We start from the raw sequence: 18,999 nt of genomic DNA, 5'->3' as shown, positions 1-18,999 counted from the left end.
TAGAAATGAAAAATCAGATCACGAAAACAAAGCTCAGAAAAAGGAGCCATTTCATTAGTCTGCTTCAGTGTCCGAGCATGCATGGGCTGTGCTGCCCAGAACGATGTAGAGCAAAAAAAACCCCAACCCTGGCAAATGCTCTGGTTTGTGCTGGACTGACAGTGGATGTAGTAAGTTAGAATAACATCCTCCTTAGTGTCCCAGAGGGTGCTGCACTTTAAGCAACGCGCCAGCCTCCTAAGGAATATTTCTAATGTGAAACATTTTGCGTCATTTCTCATAGCTCCGCTTATTTAAGACACTACCAGGCACGCACACCTTTACTAACCTGAATAATTCCAGTGGGGAAGATACAGTATCTTAATGGTCTCCTCCTTCCCTCTCGGTGCAGATAAAACTAACTAGGTGGCCAGAAGACAGGACACCACTAACGGTATCCTCTCTAAAATGGAAAGAGGCTGTTGGAAAAGCAAACCGCCCTATGGATTGCAGACACACCCCCCCATCAACTCCAGTGCACACAGTCCAAGCTTTACGCACTCTTCACCCTGCCTCCCACATTTCACGGTTGCCTAAAGCCTGCCAAAGGGAAAAGACACCCTATCCAAAATGCAGAGAAGCAAGTCCTAGAAGCGGTACACAGTGTACCACTTGATAATGTAGTGCTTAATTAGCAAACACTGATCTTCCTGAGAGATAGCATTTGCACTGCACAGTACAGTCCTCTTCTTAAAAAGAGGCAAGCCTTCCTGCACCTGTATTTCAGAATTTGAAATACCTGACCTATTCTGAGTATATTTTTTACTAGTGCAAACTCCTTCTTGAAGTCAAGTGCTGCGTAGGATGTCCCATGGATACACCTTCTTGGGCACAGTCCCTGAAACTCTACCTGTTGCTAGTCATGGGAGTCCTTAAACCTATCTGCCCTATTCTGTAAAAGCACTGCCACCTTGAGCTTCATTTCTGTGACTTGTAGGTGGGGTGGGAGAAACTGCTTTCTATTTCTCTTAATATTCTCTTGCTGGTTCCTAATTTTTTACTGGAAAAAAAAAGAAAAAAAGTTTCAGGCTTGGTACCTCAGCACAAGCAGACATTTGACACCTCTCTCAGTGACTTGCTCTCACTAACAGCAAGGGGAGCTTTCCTGAAATCCTTTGCAGTGTCTGGACGTCTCTACGAGCTGCAAAATGCCAGCACCAGCTCCCGCTCCAGCCTTTGGCAAGTGTCTTCAGTGATCTAAGGTAAAACGCCAAGTTTCAGAGACTGGAGCATGAGGCTATTGCGCTCCTCTGGGACAGCGCTCACTAGACTGTGTAGGACTAAGCATGGCGGGTTGGGAGATGCTGCAAAGCTGAAAAAGGGCTTAGAGTGATAGAGCAAAATGCCAGGGAATACATGTGAGTGTGCCCAGGTTTAAGAAACGTTGCAAAATCTTTTCAAGGTGACACAAGTCACACATGGAAGATTGTTGCATCTTTTAAACACTCGGGGTGGGGAATCAATGCATCAAACCAATGTTTGCCACCCTTGAATTGCCCCAAAAGGACAGCCTTTGATTTACTGAAATCTGTTAAAGACTTAGTTATAGTTGCCCACCTTATGTAGAAGATAATCCAAAATTATGATGCTAGGGCAGCAACAAAAAAACCCTAAAACACGTGTCAGCAGGAATTACAGTACTTAGAGTGCAGGAAAAGGGCAGAAAACTTGCAGAAGCAAGAGAACGAAGAGGTGAGGAACAATGCAGAAGGAAATGGGCTTGAACAGTGGGACGACAGGTTAAGTAATTTCTTCCTGCTCTAAACACCTTTTCAGACTCAAACAGAGGTCAATGCTTTTCGCTCCATATTCCTGACGAAATCTTACGGAGTCTGTGCAGAGGAAGGCTCCCTTGCACACCGTTGCAGGTCTCAGGCGTGAGGTCCCCGGAAGGTGTGCCACTGCCGCTCTGGCCAGCCCCGCGGCGCGTGGAGCCAGCAGCAGGGCTCCTGCCCCAGTGCTGTCCGCCAAGGTGACTGCACCAGAGACTCCCACGGATGCTACTGCTCATTTTTTCAGGGAGTATGGAAAAAAGGTGCAGGTTTTTCTGCGGCTAAGTTGGTGGGATCTACAGCCAGTTACACTCCGAAGAGAGCTAGTACCTGCTTCTCTTAAATGGTAAACCCTCAGTCACTCCTGTTACTTTTCCACAAACTAAAGAAGTCTTTGAAAATGAAGGAACCACCATCAAAAAATTAAGCAAAAAAATGAAGCATGCTTTCCTGGGACAAAACCTGGAAATAGTCTCCCAAGAAGATCCTACAAGCATTGTTTGGCATTAAGCGATGAAATCTGTTGAAACACAGAGTGCAGATGGCGGTGGGGACAGAGGGGAAGGAGGTGAGACAATGTCATGCACAGTTGTCTACTCCTGTTACCCCCCCCTCGCAGCAGACAAACCTGAAAAGGCCCAACTCGTCCTTCACAACTGAATCGCGGAAACGCAACGCACCGTGCCACAGCCACTGGCCTGCTCCCCGTGTGCAGGCTGCCTCTGAACAGCACTGCAAGAGGGATGTCTGGTGCCACAGGTTTGCCATTTGCACAGCCTCAGGAGTAAACACATGGACAAACACAAATATCCCACAAGAGAATCCTCTTCAATTACAAAGCGAGAGACCATTACAGGATGGTGTCAATATGGAACATCTAAATGATTTACACAAAGTCATTTTAATTAGGGAAATAAAACAATCCATTGAAGAAAGATTAGCAGTGTAATGTTCATGTGATATAACAAGACAAAAGAAGCAAGTGAACACACAACAGAGTTAGATTCTAACGGATAAACATAAGAAAGGACAACCTATATTTTCAGATTACCATAATATATCTAGGCATTACAGCAGAGCTGATACACAGAACTATTTGCAGTACCAGTAAAATCTTGCAATATCTATTTAAGGTATAAACAGAGAGCAGATTCTTAGTTGTTGCAAATCAGTGTAGCTTCAGTAGAAAGTCAACAGAACTATGTTAAATTGTAGCGGCTGAGGACAGCATCTGAAAAAAGCATGAAGCTCCTAATTTGTGGTGTGGTTATTTGAAAACAATTATGCAAAAGAAGTTGGAAGAAACAGGATTGGATTTTACTATTTGATTTAAACTCAGGAGGTTTTAAAAGTGGGAATGTAAAACAGAAAGTTGAGAAAACAAACTTTTGGCAATGACTTGTACAGCAACAACTGCAAAGGAGCTGCGTTCCTTGTCCGGCACAAAAAGCAACAGGAATGATTAAGCTTTAAAACACATACATGTACACATAAGAACACATACAATCATCCAAGAGCTCAGAACTAGGTCAGGATCACAAATGTATAAGGCAAATAAATACATTTAAAAGGTCTGTCTGATACCACATCAGGGAAGGTTGAAGGTGAGGTTAAAACATTTCTAACAGGGAGAGGATTCCCCTTCTCCAGCCAGTTGCAACGTTTCGTTTTCCCAGAGCAATGGAGGTGAGGGGGGCAATGACGCAGCACACACAAGGGCACCCATCCTTTTAGCAGACAGCAGCTACAAGCAAATCTCTCAGCTCGGAAACTGGGATTTTGCACTTAAGAACACCACTTGCAGAAAATACCGCCTGCCATTTACTGGTACGGACACTGGAAAAAGCCAGCATTGCAAACAGAACATCGCAGCCATAGCAACAAGCAGTTCAACACTTAAACTCTTCAAAAGACTAAACAGTATTTTCTTTTGGGTTTTATAATTTCATGGTCAGTAATTCACCATGAGTGCTTTAACTGTCTAGCTGGACGTTAATGTCTCAAAAACAATCTCCTGTTAAAGCTTCAACCCCAGACTAAAAGTATGTGTTTACAGGGAGACCACTTCAAAACTTAAACTTTTTTCTCCATTTTTGGAAATTAGTATAGCAAGATGGAGAAGAGTCCAAGTTCTGGCCCATTAAAACAAGCACTAGCCCTTTATTAGCATTGTATGCTATAAAATGTTAGGACCAGGAACCCAAAAGCTGTAAAATGGAGATTTAAAACACCTAACGACTTAGGCCCTGCAACAGTATCTCTGAGTAATGCCCAAACAGCACAGGAACTCCAGCGGGAAGTCTCCCTGACCCTTTTCGTTGGTTGTGAGGAATCTTTCTTAAAATATTTTTTTATTGCTATCAGTAAAAACCCATTTGAAAACCAAAATTGAAGGCTAAAAATAGGATAAAACATTCTGGTTGATGAAATTTAACCCTGTTAATTAGACAGCTTCATTTCACAGTCCATAAGAGTCTAATATTACCCTAAAAAATACATGTTTTTTTTGGAAAGTTCATGCATGAACACAACTGAAATCGTGCCTTTTTTAACTTTTAATGGCATCAAACTTAATATCTGCAAAAGAATCACTGTTTTCTCAAAGGCAAGAATTCGAGGTGTTTAGAACCTATTGACTAAAGCGTAAGGGCAATGGAAAACTGTTGATCTCTCCCAAGGAGACTAAATAATGTCCACATGAATTTTAATGCTCAACAAAGGTGCTAACCTTAATGAATTAACTTAGGTAGGCAGTTAATTATCCAAAGATTTCATTACCCTTTCCTATCTCTTTTTACCTTTTTTATACTCCTTTACTGCAGTTAAAAAATTGAATTTGAAGGAACCAGATAGCACAGACCCTTTGAGAGCTTGACGGGTCATCCTGCCTTCCCTGCCACTACAAGTAACTTAATCGCAGCATCACCCCACAATCTCATCTTCGTTGACCAATCCCACAACTTGGGTGTGAACTCAAGTTCGCTAGCAACACATGCTGAGAAGCTCCATAAATGACAGTGAAGGACAGAGCATGAAACAGACACAGAAATGCGTTTACATGTTCAGGAGGAGCAGGGACCTTCTCCGATCCTTGTTTATTTGGATCATTTTTGTCAAGTAACACTAATCTCTATGGAGTTAATGTGCCATTTAAGAGACCGTTACTCAGAGTTACGATTTTTTTTAAGTCCCGCTGGTCACATATTTGTTCTCCACTAATGTTTTTGTTTCTTTGAAATGTTTTTTGAACTTCTCTCTCTACAAATCACCACGTGAGGAACTGGGGAAAATACAGTCTCTTTTTCAACTTCTTACAGCTTCTGGGCTGTCTTGTGACCTGCCTGCCTGCATACTACATGATCACAGCCGGACCCTGCACTCTGAGTGTTTTTCACAACCCAGATGGGGTTGGCTGGAAATCTTACTAAGTATGGCCTGAGACGTACATGTCTCAGTGGGGGAGGACACTGTGCAAGTGGAAGTGTTTAGAAACCAAGATCCATTTATAACTATGAACTACTACTAGAAGGTGATCGGTGACCAGCCTACGGGCCTAAAGTGTCTGGTGATCGTGACAGGTCATGCAGCACTCCGATTGTTAAGCCTTATACATAAGGCAGACCAGAGAGGTGTGCGACAAGGGGGACCTGGTAAAAAAATGGGGGATGTTGAAAGACTGTTTGGGTTTTTTTGATAGGAAAAAGGAGAAGCAATCTCTATGTTACACGAACAGGACTTGTGAAAAGCCACAGAAACGTCCCATACTTACTTTTATCTTCCTGGTCTTCTGCTGCTGCTTTGCCTTCCTCTTCCTCCTCCTCCTCCACCTCCTTCTGCTGCGCTTCCTCGTGGTGATCAGCAGCACCGACTGACAGGCTCTGGCAGCAGTGGTTGAAGCCGCTGTCCCGAGGCAGAGTGAAACTTCGGGGCTTTCCCCCATTCCCATTCAGCGCCTGCATCCGCTCACCCTCCACGAGGGGGAAGGGGCCGTAGTGGTCTTGCAGGTGGCACTTCTGGGTGGGCAAGGTTGACTGCCGCCGGTGCTCGGGTGAGACCACGGCCGCCTCGGAGAACACGGAGTCCTCCAGCGGCAGTGTCTGCAGGTAGTGGAGTCCCGAGCTCGTCAGTGGCGTCTCTATGAGGTCCTGCCAGGAGCGCCGCTGGCTCGCCGTCTTGCGCACTGGCGAGTCGGTGGCGCTCCCCGCCACCTCCGGGCGGAACTCCTCGTGCGACGACTGCGACTGGGAGGTCTCGGTGGATGAGAGACGGCTGTGCTTGGGCTCCACGTACGGGCTCGTGCAGCTCATCTGCAACGTCAGCAACGGAGCGACCTTCAGATCAGCACAGACCGAGACCTACCGCTAGTAACAATCACGCACTTTTCATGGTCTCTGATGGCACCCGGCTTAGTAACAAAGGCACAAACTTACCTGATTAACCTGCCCTGATCCTAACTTTAAGGAATGCACACATCTACACGTGCCTCACCTGTGGGCCAAATACTGATACTTAGCTGTAGTAAGTATCCCTGTTACGTCCCTTCATTTACAAAATAAGCCAACACAATTATTTGCAGAAAACTTTGCAGAATACAGCACTACAGAAGACAGAGATGTGTCTGGTCCATTAAAAATCTTGAAAATGCCATCCAAATGCCTGGATGTTGTCCCCTTGCTAAAATATTATCTTGCCAAAAATTTCTTTGGCATCGTCTTTGCAGTGCTCCAGTGCAGTTCAAAGTTCTATGATTTTGGAAGACAAAGTATTGCATCCAAATTAAACATCATGAACAATCTCTTTCCCCAGACTTTCCCAATTTTCAATCCAAATGTTTGCATTTTAGAAACTATATTCAAGTAAGATGTATTAGTTAACACTGTCTGAGTATATGAACATAAAAATTAAAATCGCCAGCACAAAATAAGTTAGATGTCCATACTCTGGTTTTATACGAACAGCTGCTTCAAGAAGAAATTAAAAACAATCTCCTTTTTTTCTAATTCATAGAGAAGCCTCCGTTTTCACAAGAACAGAACAACTGGTATCACTATTTGGCATATAAGAGATAACTTTTTTTGTTGGCATTTCTGTGGAAATTCAAGTGTGATTTGTTACTGTAAAGCTTCACAGCACAACTGTTGTGCCTTAGAGAAGAGGCTGTACTGTTACTGAGATGATAACATTTTGTCAGAGAAGATGATAAGGGGGCGGTGTGCGATTGCATGGATGAGTAGGGGTCCATCACGAAGGAAGAAAGAGTCCTGTAACTTAATCCATTGTGTACAGCACTTGGAATTATAAATCTGCGTTCTCTACACCCCAGTGGAAACAGCAATGACGGCTGTTCAAGTCAGCAATGCATGTTACTTAACAAATGCCTTAAGTCAAGTACTGACTCAAAAAATATACTGGAGAGTGCCCCAATGTGCCCATGGACTCGCTTTTAAGCAGCAGAGTAGGTAAAAGTGACACTTTACGTAGTCATTCCCGTATAGCGTTACAGGTGACTTACCGAAGGAGGCCGTGGGTAGGTGTCGTACGGGGGTGGCGGGCTGTCTTGTTTGGGCGTGGATGGAGTGTCGGCCTCCTCCTTATCACTCTCACTCCAGTAATCTGCAAGTTACATACAGGCCAGATGAAAAACTACAAACACATTTTGACACTCAGACTCACTTTCACAAAAGCAACTGGAAACTCTATCCTTAGTATTACTGAGAGTTAAACACCAGTCAGTGCCGACTCTGTAAACGTTAGCTGCTGTAATTTGGAGTTGCTTTAATTTAAATAGGGAAAATTCAAAATGTTATGGGGTATACTAAGTCTAATGCCCCATTGCAGAGTTATTAACCAACAGCCTGCAGAAGAGCCACAAATTTAACTTGTGTACACACCTTATAAATATACCATGAATACAGAATACTCCTAATACAAGAATTAGATTTTCAAATATTTATACAGCCATCAAAATAATTACGATTGGACATATATTGACTGGAAAATACTGAAAGTATGTTTTGAATAGAAAAGACGAAAAATGTAACTTGCGAAAGACTTGTTGACTGCAAAGAACATTAACAAACGTAATTAACACCAACTGGCAAAGCAAACAAGTAGTAGTTATTGCACACATGACTAATCAATGTTATTTCTCTACCCATTTTCCCCGTTGTATACTACCAGTTACCCAAGCTTTTCAATTCAATTTCTAATAACAAACAGCTGCATTTAAATAAGACAGAAAAACTTTATATTGTATATCTGCTTCATGAAACAGCTGATGTCCTGTTATCCATACAAGAACATAAAAGGTGATACGGTAAGCAAAAACACGACAATAACATTTAAGCACAGAGTTCCAAAAGATGAATGAAAAAATAAAAAGACACAGATTCCGGGCTAAATCTAATGGGATATGAGGTTTCATTTTGTCAGGAAATGAAGTCTTGGCCAAGCACATTTCATCTGTTTGGTAGCTTGATCAAAGTGGAAAACACATGGAAGAATGTACCACATGGGAATCTATATGTATTCTGTTGCAAATATTTTTGAAGCAGAACAGCACCTAACTAACAGGACACTGGACCTTAATATTCCTCACAAAAGAAACCTACTGAAATGTCGACTCAGCTTAATATGGATAACTAATGTTTCTACTCATTGTAAGACTTCTGCAAACATCTCTGCTGTCACTTTGTTTCTGCCTATATTACCTTCTAGTTTTTGGGTAAACCATTGTACAACAGGACTATTCATAGACTAATCACAGGCAATTTTCTCTTTGCCTAGCAAGTGTTCAATGAACTGCATGACTTGCTACTTTCTCTTTAATAGATGAGAAGAAAAAGATTGATTGTTGCTTCATGAATGATCTAAACCAAAAATCCAAGTTGGCACAACATGCAATTTCGGCTTTAATGAGTTTTTGATACCGTGATGATTGTTGTATTGTATGATTAATGATCTACTGTACCTAAGCTTATTCAAGATTTAGAACAAAAACTTACATTAAAATGACACCACGTTGAAACAGCTGTCCCTAAAATGCTGTATATTTTTAGACTGTAGTAATGGTGGGGGCAGCCTTATTTATCTATTTATTTTTTGCAAGCAGCAACAACTCTGTTTTAACTCTGAGTCTCTTGATTTGCTTCCTGCAAGCTTATAGACGAGAGATTCTCTTCAAATGGCATAATAAATAGCACAAATAAAGTTTTCATGGCTCTGAAATAAAAAATAAAAAATTGTCTCCAGAAATCTGCAAATAGTGAGTTTTTGTGGAATGAAAGACTAAACCAGAGAAAAATCTTTTTAAAGTCAGTTTTCTTAAAACTTGTTTCCAGGAACTCAAAACACCTGAAAATATTGGCATATAAGCATGTTTGTTCCTATTACAGCAAAGCCTAATGGCATGATGTGTGGTGAGAAGCCTGTCAGAATCGCATCACTCAGTGAGATTTCTGCAGACTTGGAGCTCAGCTGTTTAGTCTGAAAGTAAAATTTAGCAGCCTCAGTGCAGGTTCCAATTTTGGCTAAAACTACAAAGAGGTTCTTGCTGTCAAATCCACATAAAATGCTGTATGATCATGCTTTTGTGCACCTTACCTCAGACAGGGAATTCTGCTGGCAACCTACGGCTTGTCTAGAAAAATTCTGCAGTCACAGTGGTCAACTTCCAGATGAAATGTATGAAAATAGCCTCCCACCAATTTCTAAATGCGTTCTGCTTTTGGCAACTGACTCATTAGAGTCTATCTAAAACTTATAGAATGCTACTGAACAGCTGCCATATTTCTCTCTGCAGATTTTGTCCAATTTGGTGATGGACAAGCTCAACTCATCGGGCATACCTTGAAAGCTTTTCTGCAGCAATAGACTGCATATATTATATATAAAATAACACTGACCTGCCATTTGCTGATTAAATATCTTCTATTTATATAACCAAGTATTATCTTCTCTGATTTTTTATGACTGGAAAGTGTGTAACTTCTCCATCCAAGGAAGTCTCTTGCCATGCTGCTAAGATTCATTGTATTTAATATGGAAAGTTGATGGTATTTTTATAAAACTGTTCTGTACAGAATGTGACATTTTATTCAGCAGTACACCCACAATTCAGTGAATCGTGAATCTCTGAAGCACTTGAAATATATTTATGCACTTTAGATTCAGAACCATTCAACTCTTAATTGAAACACGTTTGACAACTACTGTTGAAATGTTTCAGAGGTATCACAAAGCTTCGCTGCAAAGGGCTGAACTGAACAGAAATAAAAGACCTTTTGTAAAAAAAAGTTATGACAATTGGTACAGTCATTGAATATGGAAAATTCCAGCTTCACAGCTTTTATAATTGCAGAAATGCTTGAAACAATAGAGAGGTTTTACTTTGCTAACTTGATGCCTCTGCTAATTAGGGACACTACTGAGGTGTTTAATAGCCCTTATGCTAGGAGTCAAGGATAATCACGAGAGGCATAAAAACAGTACATGGCGGCGAGAGGGGAATGTGATACTGATTCCCACACTAAACACAACTAAGCAACACAAAAGAGGATATAGTTTTACCTACCTGTTTATGATAAATCAATTTGAGTGAATGGTGTTAGAGAGGTAATAAACATCTCTATCAGTGCCTGGGATATACTTTCAATAGTACCTGGGGTCTCTCTGATTACCTTTAACAGGCACACATTTTAATAACATGTAACATGAGGCCTGAATCCACATGAACTCATGTCTAGGAGCTGGATCATCTGTTATTACTCAGTGATTGCTTGGTAGCAAAAATATTTCTCCACATCCATCTGGATTTTGAAAGGTGTTATCATGTCTGTAACTGTGCACTTGGACAGTGTTCACGTAACTGTTCATACACCTTTTTCCTTACTGTACCATGTTATTGTAATTCTAGTGCCAACCTGCCGTCAATAAAAGTTTGAATTTGGCTTTGAATGCTAACATGGAGGATTTCCTAGAAGACTCCAAGATTCAGAGTTTGCTCACGGCCTCTTCAAGCAGTGACAGATGGTATACAGGTCCCTCCAAACTGGTTATTGTAGTACTGCCTGAGGAGCACAGATTCCCAGACTGATTTTGAAGTCTGGTGAGGCACTGAGAACATTACTGGAGCAACAGCGAGCATGGTGCTGCTATCCTGGCTGTGTGAATGCAGAGGGCCTGGTGTTACGAATGACATGACGTGCCAAGGATAAGTACTACTGAAACAGAGTGTGGGCAACACTCGCAGGATAAGCAGCTGCACTTCTTGGAAGACATGATTAGAAATGAGGCAACAGCAGGTACAACCTAGTTACGTGTGAGAATGAGAGAACGCCCAAAAACATTCCCACGCATGCTGCTACCACTGAATTACGGCAGCATGCTGTAAGCCACTGCTCTTCAACCCCACGCTGATCCCTGTGGATGTTCTGTGGTGAGACAATCAGGGTATGAATCAAGGCAGGCATAATTTTCTGATGCTGGCTTTTAATCTTCTACCACACAGAACATCCTACTCTCTTGATGTTTCTAGCTGGCTGCTGAAGTCACCCTTGTTTCTCACTGGGGAATGGAGTTTTTCGCACAGTGTCTCCCAGGAATGTGGCACCACAGCAACACACTGCAGAGAGACAGACCATGTGCATCTTCCTGCTCATGGTATCACACCAGAAACTGAGGGCTAAGGCTGCTGTCACAGAGGTTGGTACAGAACCATCACTTTGGGGGGCAAGGAGGACACCATGTGGCAACTTTTGAAGCATAGTGATAGCCTTTTGAACACAACTCTCCCTGAAAAATTGTAAAAACTATAGTCTTTGTAAATAAAAGACTAGATTAAATACATGCAACTCCAAGCTACAAGCTTTTTGGGCCAAAAGACAGAACCTTGCTGATGAATGCTCAGAGCCACAGAAATAAAAAGTGAGGTTTTGACTCAGTGGGCAGCAAGTAGACAGGCATGTGGATAAGCTCTGGATCATCATGACCACTGCACTTTTCTGGTGCCTACTGCCTGGTACATCTGTAAAAAAGAGCATGGAGTCAAAAGCCAGCTGCTTGCCAAAACAGCTAGTTGGATAGGAATACTTCTGTGGATCGATGTCACTGGCAATTCTAGGCAACAAGCTCCCCAATACAACCGAGGACTGACCCTTTCTTTTTCCCATCTGCAAAAAGGATTTCTACTGCAGCAAACTAAAGCAAAGCGACTGATTATTTTATATATGTCGCTTTTTCAAACCCATGAAATACTAGACATGAAAAATAAACAGATGTAAAATGCTGTACACCTGCAACTCCAGATGAACTGCCAACAGGGCTTCAGAACACACCTCAATACAGCAAAAACAGCAGAAATCACAAGAAATTAAATGGCCTTAAAATTAAAGTCTTTAGGGGAAATACAGTTATGCCAAGAGGCTTGAGAAGAATGGTTTTGTTCCAGAGACCAATTTCATGCATTCCTGCCCCCTGTGAATTCAAACACCAAATGCAATGTTTAAAAATATTTTTTAGCTTGCAGATTTTCAAGTTTCTCCTGACAGGGGACACAGACTCCTTGGTACCAGATACTGGAGCTTACTGGCAGTACATCTGCTGCTTTTAGTTACCTTCTGCAGCCTTCTCAGAGATAATCCGGTGTCTGTGGACCAGAAGCTGAAGGAGCTAACCAAAACCCCTGAGAGAGAAGGAGTTCTCTAAAGCAACAACAGTGATACCCATATGTGAATTGCTTTCAGATGACGGGAATGAGGCCTGGTACACAGCAGGGAGTAAAAGAACAGATGAACTTCTGATACGAGCTGAGGGAAGAAACCAAAATAACAACACATTACCTTGGTCTTGTTTGATCCTCTCTCTTTCTGCATAGCCAGCAGCAAGCATGTTAATTCTGTTTAGCCATCTGAAATAATATTAAAAAAAGCAGTGATACTGATCCAGCCTCTTAATTTTTGGGTGCATTTCTACAGAAAACAAAGTTAGGAACATCTGAAGGAGATTCAGGACAATATTATTTTTCATATTAGACAGCTGTTTTCTTTGATACTCTTACTCAGGGAGTCTCCAAAGATCTGTGATTTTGATGTTGAACAAATTGTTTTCACACCAAAGATTTTATTTCAAATGGAAAACCATGTATGATGTCAAACATTCGTAAAATAAAAGATTTGGAGATAATCAAAGAGCTATTAAGTCTGCTGCTCACAGATATGCCATCACACCAATACTCCTGCTGTTCTGACTTCTTCAGAATAAACACCACTTTTCAGAGATTTAAGCAATATTTTAAGCCCTGAATTGGCAACTTAGCAGAGGAACAGAGCAGAAACCAGCAATAAAAAGAACAGGTTCACTCCCAAACAGACAGTGAGGTTTAATTATGCCATTATGTGTTTTAGAGCTTACCTACAGTGCCAAGTACAAAGAAAAGGAGGCATATCAGAATTGACTTTTGTGTTTGTGTCAGAGAAGCAGGGGGAGAAAAGACAGTTGCCCCAATGCAATTCACATCTAAGGCTTTAACCTCAATTTAGACTTGAAAAAATGCTTCCACAAGCTGCACAAACTAAAAAAAAAAACAACCCCAAACTATGCTATTCTCTTCTAGCAGGGCTGTCATTGCCAAGCATAGACTCAACTGCCTGTAGCAGTGCACTGCTTCAACCTGCCCTCTTCCCCTGTGGGGGTCTCAGTGTATTCATTATTCAAATGCTTACACTAAATCAGGTACTCCATCAATGAGGCTTTAAACCACCATGACAATTTGCCGTGGTTGCCCATTCCATGGTAAACCTGGAATTACTTGCTCCAGTCATCCCCAAAGTCAGGATTTGACAGGCCTGGTTTGCCAGCCTGCTGGCTTGCAATTTTACTGCTAGGGTATACAGAAGGAAAACTGAAGTGAGGTTTGCATTTTCTTCAGGGATGCGAAACCCCTGTTTCAGAAAACTGTGCCTGATGGCTTTTATTTGCATCCTGTACGCACAGAAACAGGGTGTAGCATTGTCTTAGCAAGGGATACGCCTTTGTAACCACTGCTGCATGCCAGCCTTCAAGACATTTTCAGTACAGGGTTAAGCAGGCATTATTACACCATAAAATACAGTTGCTCCCCTCCAAATTAATTCCTGTCACTGTTCTTCCACAAATGGTGACCACGTGGATGATCTGTAAATCACATTGATGGCCCCTAAATCATTGTACATCAGGAAGAAAGCTTGAGATTTACTCCTGAAGTGATTACAGAATACTTCTTGTTAGCATACAATCAAAATTTCTGCCAGAAGAATAGGGAAGCTGAAGCAGAGACTTAAATTTTCAGTTGTAATTGTTAGGAAGTGCCACACATTTATAAAAATAACTGGCACATAGGAACAGAAATCCAACAAATTGTGTGTTAGACAATGATTTCACCTCTTCACAGCAGAAAGGTGACCCACTACAAAGCTATCTGTTAGGTTCACATCCCTCATATGTGAATGCTTTCTTTGGGGAATAAAGCTCAGCTGTCTCAACAGCGCTGCCAGCCCAAACCAGAGGCACTGAGGCAGGAACCGTACCCAAAGCACTTCAGCTCCGTGCTGCCGAGGGAGAAGCAAAGGGCACAGACTTGTCCATGTCCCAAGGGTAAAGTGGCACAAGGAGACAAGCGCCTGTTCTGTCAAATGGCTTGGCAGGCAGTGGAGGTGGCCCTTCTCTTGCCTCTCGCTGATTTTGGATTTCATGTTACCACCCCCCAGCACAGCCAGCAAGGAACAGCCACCCACTGAACCCTTCTGGATAGGGCTGTTGGCCACAAAGTATTAGATGATAGACCTATAAAGGTTCTCCTGTTGGAAAACTTCATTCTTTCCTAAATATGAGACAGCATTTCATGTTAAGTGTGCATGAGAGTGAGGTAACCATTTAAATTAACAAACACACAATTGACAGTTAATTGATACTGCTTACAGCTATGGTTGTTGATTGTTTCCAGAAGAATGTTCTTTCCTGAAAAGTATGACCTAATGAGAACCCAGGAAATGTACACCAGTCGGAGAGAGAGACAGCAGACTGCCTTCACATTCAGTGATTTCCTGCCGGTCATGATCTGTGTCATGGTTTGGAATATCACCTGCAATGCCTGAGGAGTGAATGTGAAGGTACTGATGTGGTTGTAAACCATTAACAACCACGGCATTTGAGCAGTTTGCTAGTTTAGAAAATAAAAGAATAGTATGAACTTCTGCATATTTTCTGATATGTGGTTGCTAAAGCTTCTTCAGATATGGTTAGAATAGGTGTGGTTAGACAATTAATACTATTTTAATAAAGCATGGCTAGAGTTCTGGTTCATTGAAGTTAGAACCGTATGAGAAATCCAGTGCACTGGCTTGTATCAAAGAGAAACTAAAGATCTCCTGCAGAACGGAAGAGGAGAAAAACATGCCTGCTTACAGTTCCAAGCGTACTGTTACACAAATATTCCTTACTATGAATATTAAAAGATACCAAGCCCTAGGACATGGGAAGACTTAAATCTTTCTTCCCTGCCATGTGCTGTGTCCTAGTAGCCACTATAACTTTGAGAGGGCAAGAGGCCAAGACAATATTCATTCCTTATTGCAAATGTAGCTTTAATTTTCTTGTGAGAATTATAAAATCTGTTTGTTAGGTATGACAATAAACACAGTAGCACTGGTAGTTGCAGCAATCCTCTCAGTTTTTTTTTTTTTAAGAATAGGACATACCTTTCTCATCACTATTTAATGAAAACAATTTTATGACACATAGAACAGGATTTAAAAAAAAAAAAATCTTTCTGTAGACCTGTAACTTCTGTAAAGAAGAATGCACAGTATTGGCACTCTCACAGAACAGTAGGAAATTTTCTATCTTATCTTCTGTTCCAGGTAGATGCAATGCTTTTAATCAAAGCAGGGTGTCAAATTGTCCTTAATCACAAATCTCAAGGACACAGGACAAATTTGCTGTATGGGAATATGGATACCTTACACTGTCTGTAAGCACCCAACCGCAGTTTGACTGCGGTGAAGAAGCCTGTAGACAATGTGGGAGAATTTTTAGAGACCATCTTCACTCATATACTCCCGAGACATTCTCATGTGCTAATACTACCAGCTGACTTGTCATTTTTCCTCTTGATCATAACGCTACACTGAGGAAGAAAATTCTTACAAATGTCAATGCTCAATGTCACAAAAAGAGAAAAAGGACAGCTCAGTTACAGCAGGTCAAGGAATTTCTCAGACAAGTATTCCTCATGAAGTTATGGACTGTATTTCCCTGCCTAGAAGATACAATTTTGGCAGCCATATATGTCATCACTTAAAAAATGGACAGTTTGGAATAAAAAGGAAGAATAAGAGTACTGTAAGTATTTAAGCCGGCCAACCCTGGAAAGGATGCATTTGCCTCTGAGCTGATGATCAGAATTTTTGAGTAAAGAACAGTTAGTCCATAAAAGCAGCAGGCACAGTTACCACAGAAAACCAAAATAAAGTTGCATACAGTATCATCGAGTAGAAATACATGAACTGCCTTCTACATCAGAATATTTTCTTGGAATGGTAATAATCATGAATTTCAAGCAAAATGTTTCTATGACTATACATTTACACTAGCAAAACAGTGCATTGCATCAATAACGGATATTCTGTCCTTCTGCTCACTCAGACTAAGCATGTTATATGGGTAGAAAGAACACTTCTGCTGGTGCTACCATGAAGATGAAAGGAACTTCAGATGCCACAACTATAAAGTTCAGTGATCCTAGTTCTCCAGACTCCTAACCTGCATAATGGTGTGCCACAGTCATAAAAGTAGTAAGAAAATTTGAATAGTGACAGTTACCCGAGACAAAAATACCCATTTATATTAGTAAAAACACACAAACAAAAACTTGAGATCCTGCATATACTTTTTTTTTTTTAAATCTGCTAAATAATTTCACACAAGTGGTGAAGGAATTGAAACATTCTGAACTTTCAGTTAGACTATGTATTAGCAGTTTTCTACTTTCATTTATTTTGCTTCAAGTATAAACAGAACTGAGTGCATGATACATAATTAAAATGTATGTCAAAGCTGACCGAAAAAAAGAACAGAAATTGTTCAAAACAGTCCTAATTTAACTTAATAACTTGATTCTGTGTTTGACTTCAGCCAGGCTACAAAATGGTTTTAGACAGTATTTAGAAAGTATTTTGTTATCTCTGCATTTGAAAGATTATTTTTCAGTAACCCACTTTTTTTTTCCCAATATATTGAGTTAATTCAATGTTTGTGAAAGTGAACTACATTTTCTAATACATTAAACAAAGAGAAAAAAAATATGGTGAGACTCTAATGACAACTTAGATGTAAGAAAATCAAGTAATTCCACAGACCTTGACAGTTGCTTTAAAATTACATGTGTATAACTCCGATCAAAATCTGGTCAAGCTCATTCTAAATGAATTAATAGGCAATTTGTTGAAAATATGATAAAAAGACTATTTGTGCTTGGAAGTTAAAAATCTTTTGGTTCTTGGGTTTTAGACTGTGCAATATATTTTTAAAAGTTGATGCATATTTGCTGTTGCTTTCTGATTACTGAACAGTTACATAAATTTTTATCCTTAGAAACAAGATGCCTTGTCATACTGACTGAGGACCTGCTGACAGAAATGATTTATCTGCTGCTGTAGTTCAGGGTATGCGAATAGACCATGCCATTATTCTGTTTGCTGTGCAGCAAATTGCATTTTGAGTGACTGGCTTGACAGAATTATCAAGGAAATGCAAGCCTAAAATTTTACAAACAAATAAAAAGGTTTTAAGTTTTCAAACTGAGGAGAGACTTTTGAAGTGAGCTTTAGTCATGAGTGAACTTTTGAAAAAAGTTAAGACAGCTATTTCTAAATGAAAACAAGCGTAGTATAGTATCGGCATACTTTTCCAGTCAAATATTATCACTAAAGAACTGGCAGTACCCTGAAGGTGCTCTGTCGGGTAGCTGAATCTAGTACACACAGGAGAGATTAAACCATGATTACAGCACTTACTAACAGCTTCATGGATTGAGTTTTATCTCCTTTTTCCTCTGTTTTAAAAGCAATTTTGCTCAGTGAGGATGTTCACAGACATTATCTAAGATAGAACAATTCTCAGGTTGCAACAGTAGATTTTTGTTTTGTTTGTGTCCTCTGTCCTATAATGAAAATGGCATATTATTTTGAACTGAATTAATTTCAGTTTATGTTGTGAAACTAAATACCCCCCCAAATATTTGAATAGACTTGAGACCCATGGTACAGAAAAGCTCAATACTCATAGAATTATGACTTCAGTCCTTGTTCTTCTGAGTTGCTGAGATTTTCCCCACTAAATTCAATACAACCAAAATTTCACTTCAACATGTAGGTTGAATTCATGGTAGTAGAGGGAACATGCAAAATTAATTCCTTGTAATCTCTACCTCCTTTTTTAAGACTGGCAGAAGAAAAATCAGTGACTGCTTTAAATCTTTCTCCAACTTCTCATTCCCTCCAGGGTCAGAAATACAAGCATCCTCAGAGTAAGCATCACATGTCTGGGAGTATATTAGGAAGCGGAGTTGGAGATACTGCACCTTTGCAGGTGCCACACAACCACACACAGCATTACAGAAATCTGGAATACTGAAACTGTGTTTGGATGTTTTTTCACTTACTGTGTTTGTTTCTTTTTAGAAAGAGCAAATTTTTTTCTAAAAATCTTCAAACCTCTGTTTCAAAAAAAAGTAAATTTTGCATGAATTAAATATTTAGCATATGCAGCCACTCAGAAACAAGGCTACTATGCACTTATTTTCTTAGCTATGAAACTTAATGTTTTAGATTCACACATAATTTATTATCCCTATGTTATTACTAGCTTCAAGAAGTGTCACATACTGGTTCCTTGAACTTTGCTAGATTTCCTTACCTGTTCATATCATCTAGATGTTCAGCAGCAAAATAAAAACTTTTGATCTTAGGATGGCAGGCTTTGAACGCACTGTAGAGGAAAAATATAATTATAAAAATGTAATGGCACAACTTTTTTTTTTTTAAAAGTAAGATAGTGTGGTCACCAAGGAATAAGATGAGTTCAGAATTCCTGAGTTGCTGGATGCCCTTGAACAGTATGTAAACATACAACTTTTAGGATTGTGCCAGATTTC

The 18,999-nt window shown here is 40.4% G+C and overlaps 1 protein-coding gene across 6 annotated transcripts in view; it reads right to left on the bottom strand.

Annotated features, from left to right (window-relative positions):
* Positions 1–18,999, bottom strand: part of CNKSR2 (connector enhancer of kinase suppressor of Ras 2) — a 232,638-nt gene that overhangs the window by 38,204 nt on the left and 175,435 nt on the right. For all 6 annotated transcript variants that reach the window (XM_075429438.1, XM_075429455.1, XM_075429429.1 and 3 more), the window contains 4 exons: positions 18,762–18,833; positions 12,650–12,717; positions 7,324–7,424; positions 5,581–6,118 (listed from right to left, as the gene is read on the bottom strand). In XM_075429438.1, coding sequence (XP_075285553.1) covers positions 5,581–6,118; positions 7,324–7,424; positions 12,650–12,717; positions 18,762–18,833 — 779 coding nt within the window. The remainder of the gene's footprint in view (positions 1–5,580; positions 6,119–7,323; positions 7,425–12,649; positions 12,718–18,761; positions 18,834–18,999) is intronic.

Source organism: Opisthocomus hoazin, chromosome 1, assembly GCF_030867145.1.
Source record: "Opisthocomus hoazin isolate bOpiHoa1 chromosome 1, bOpiHoa1.hap1, whole genome shotgun sequence".
NCBI lineage: Eukaryota > Metazoa > Chordata > Aves > Opisthocomiformes > Opisthocomidae > Opisthocomus > Opisthocomus hoazin.
Note: the sequence above shows the minus strand (reverse complement) of the source record. Positions and strands in the feature narration are given on the sequence as shown.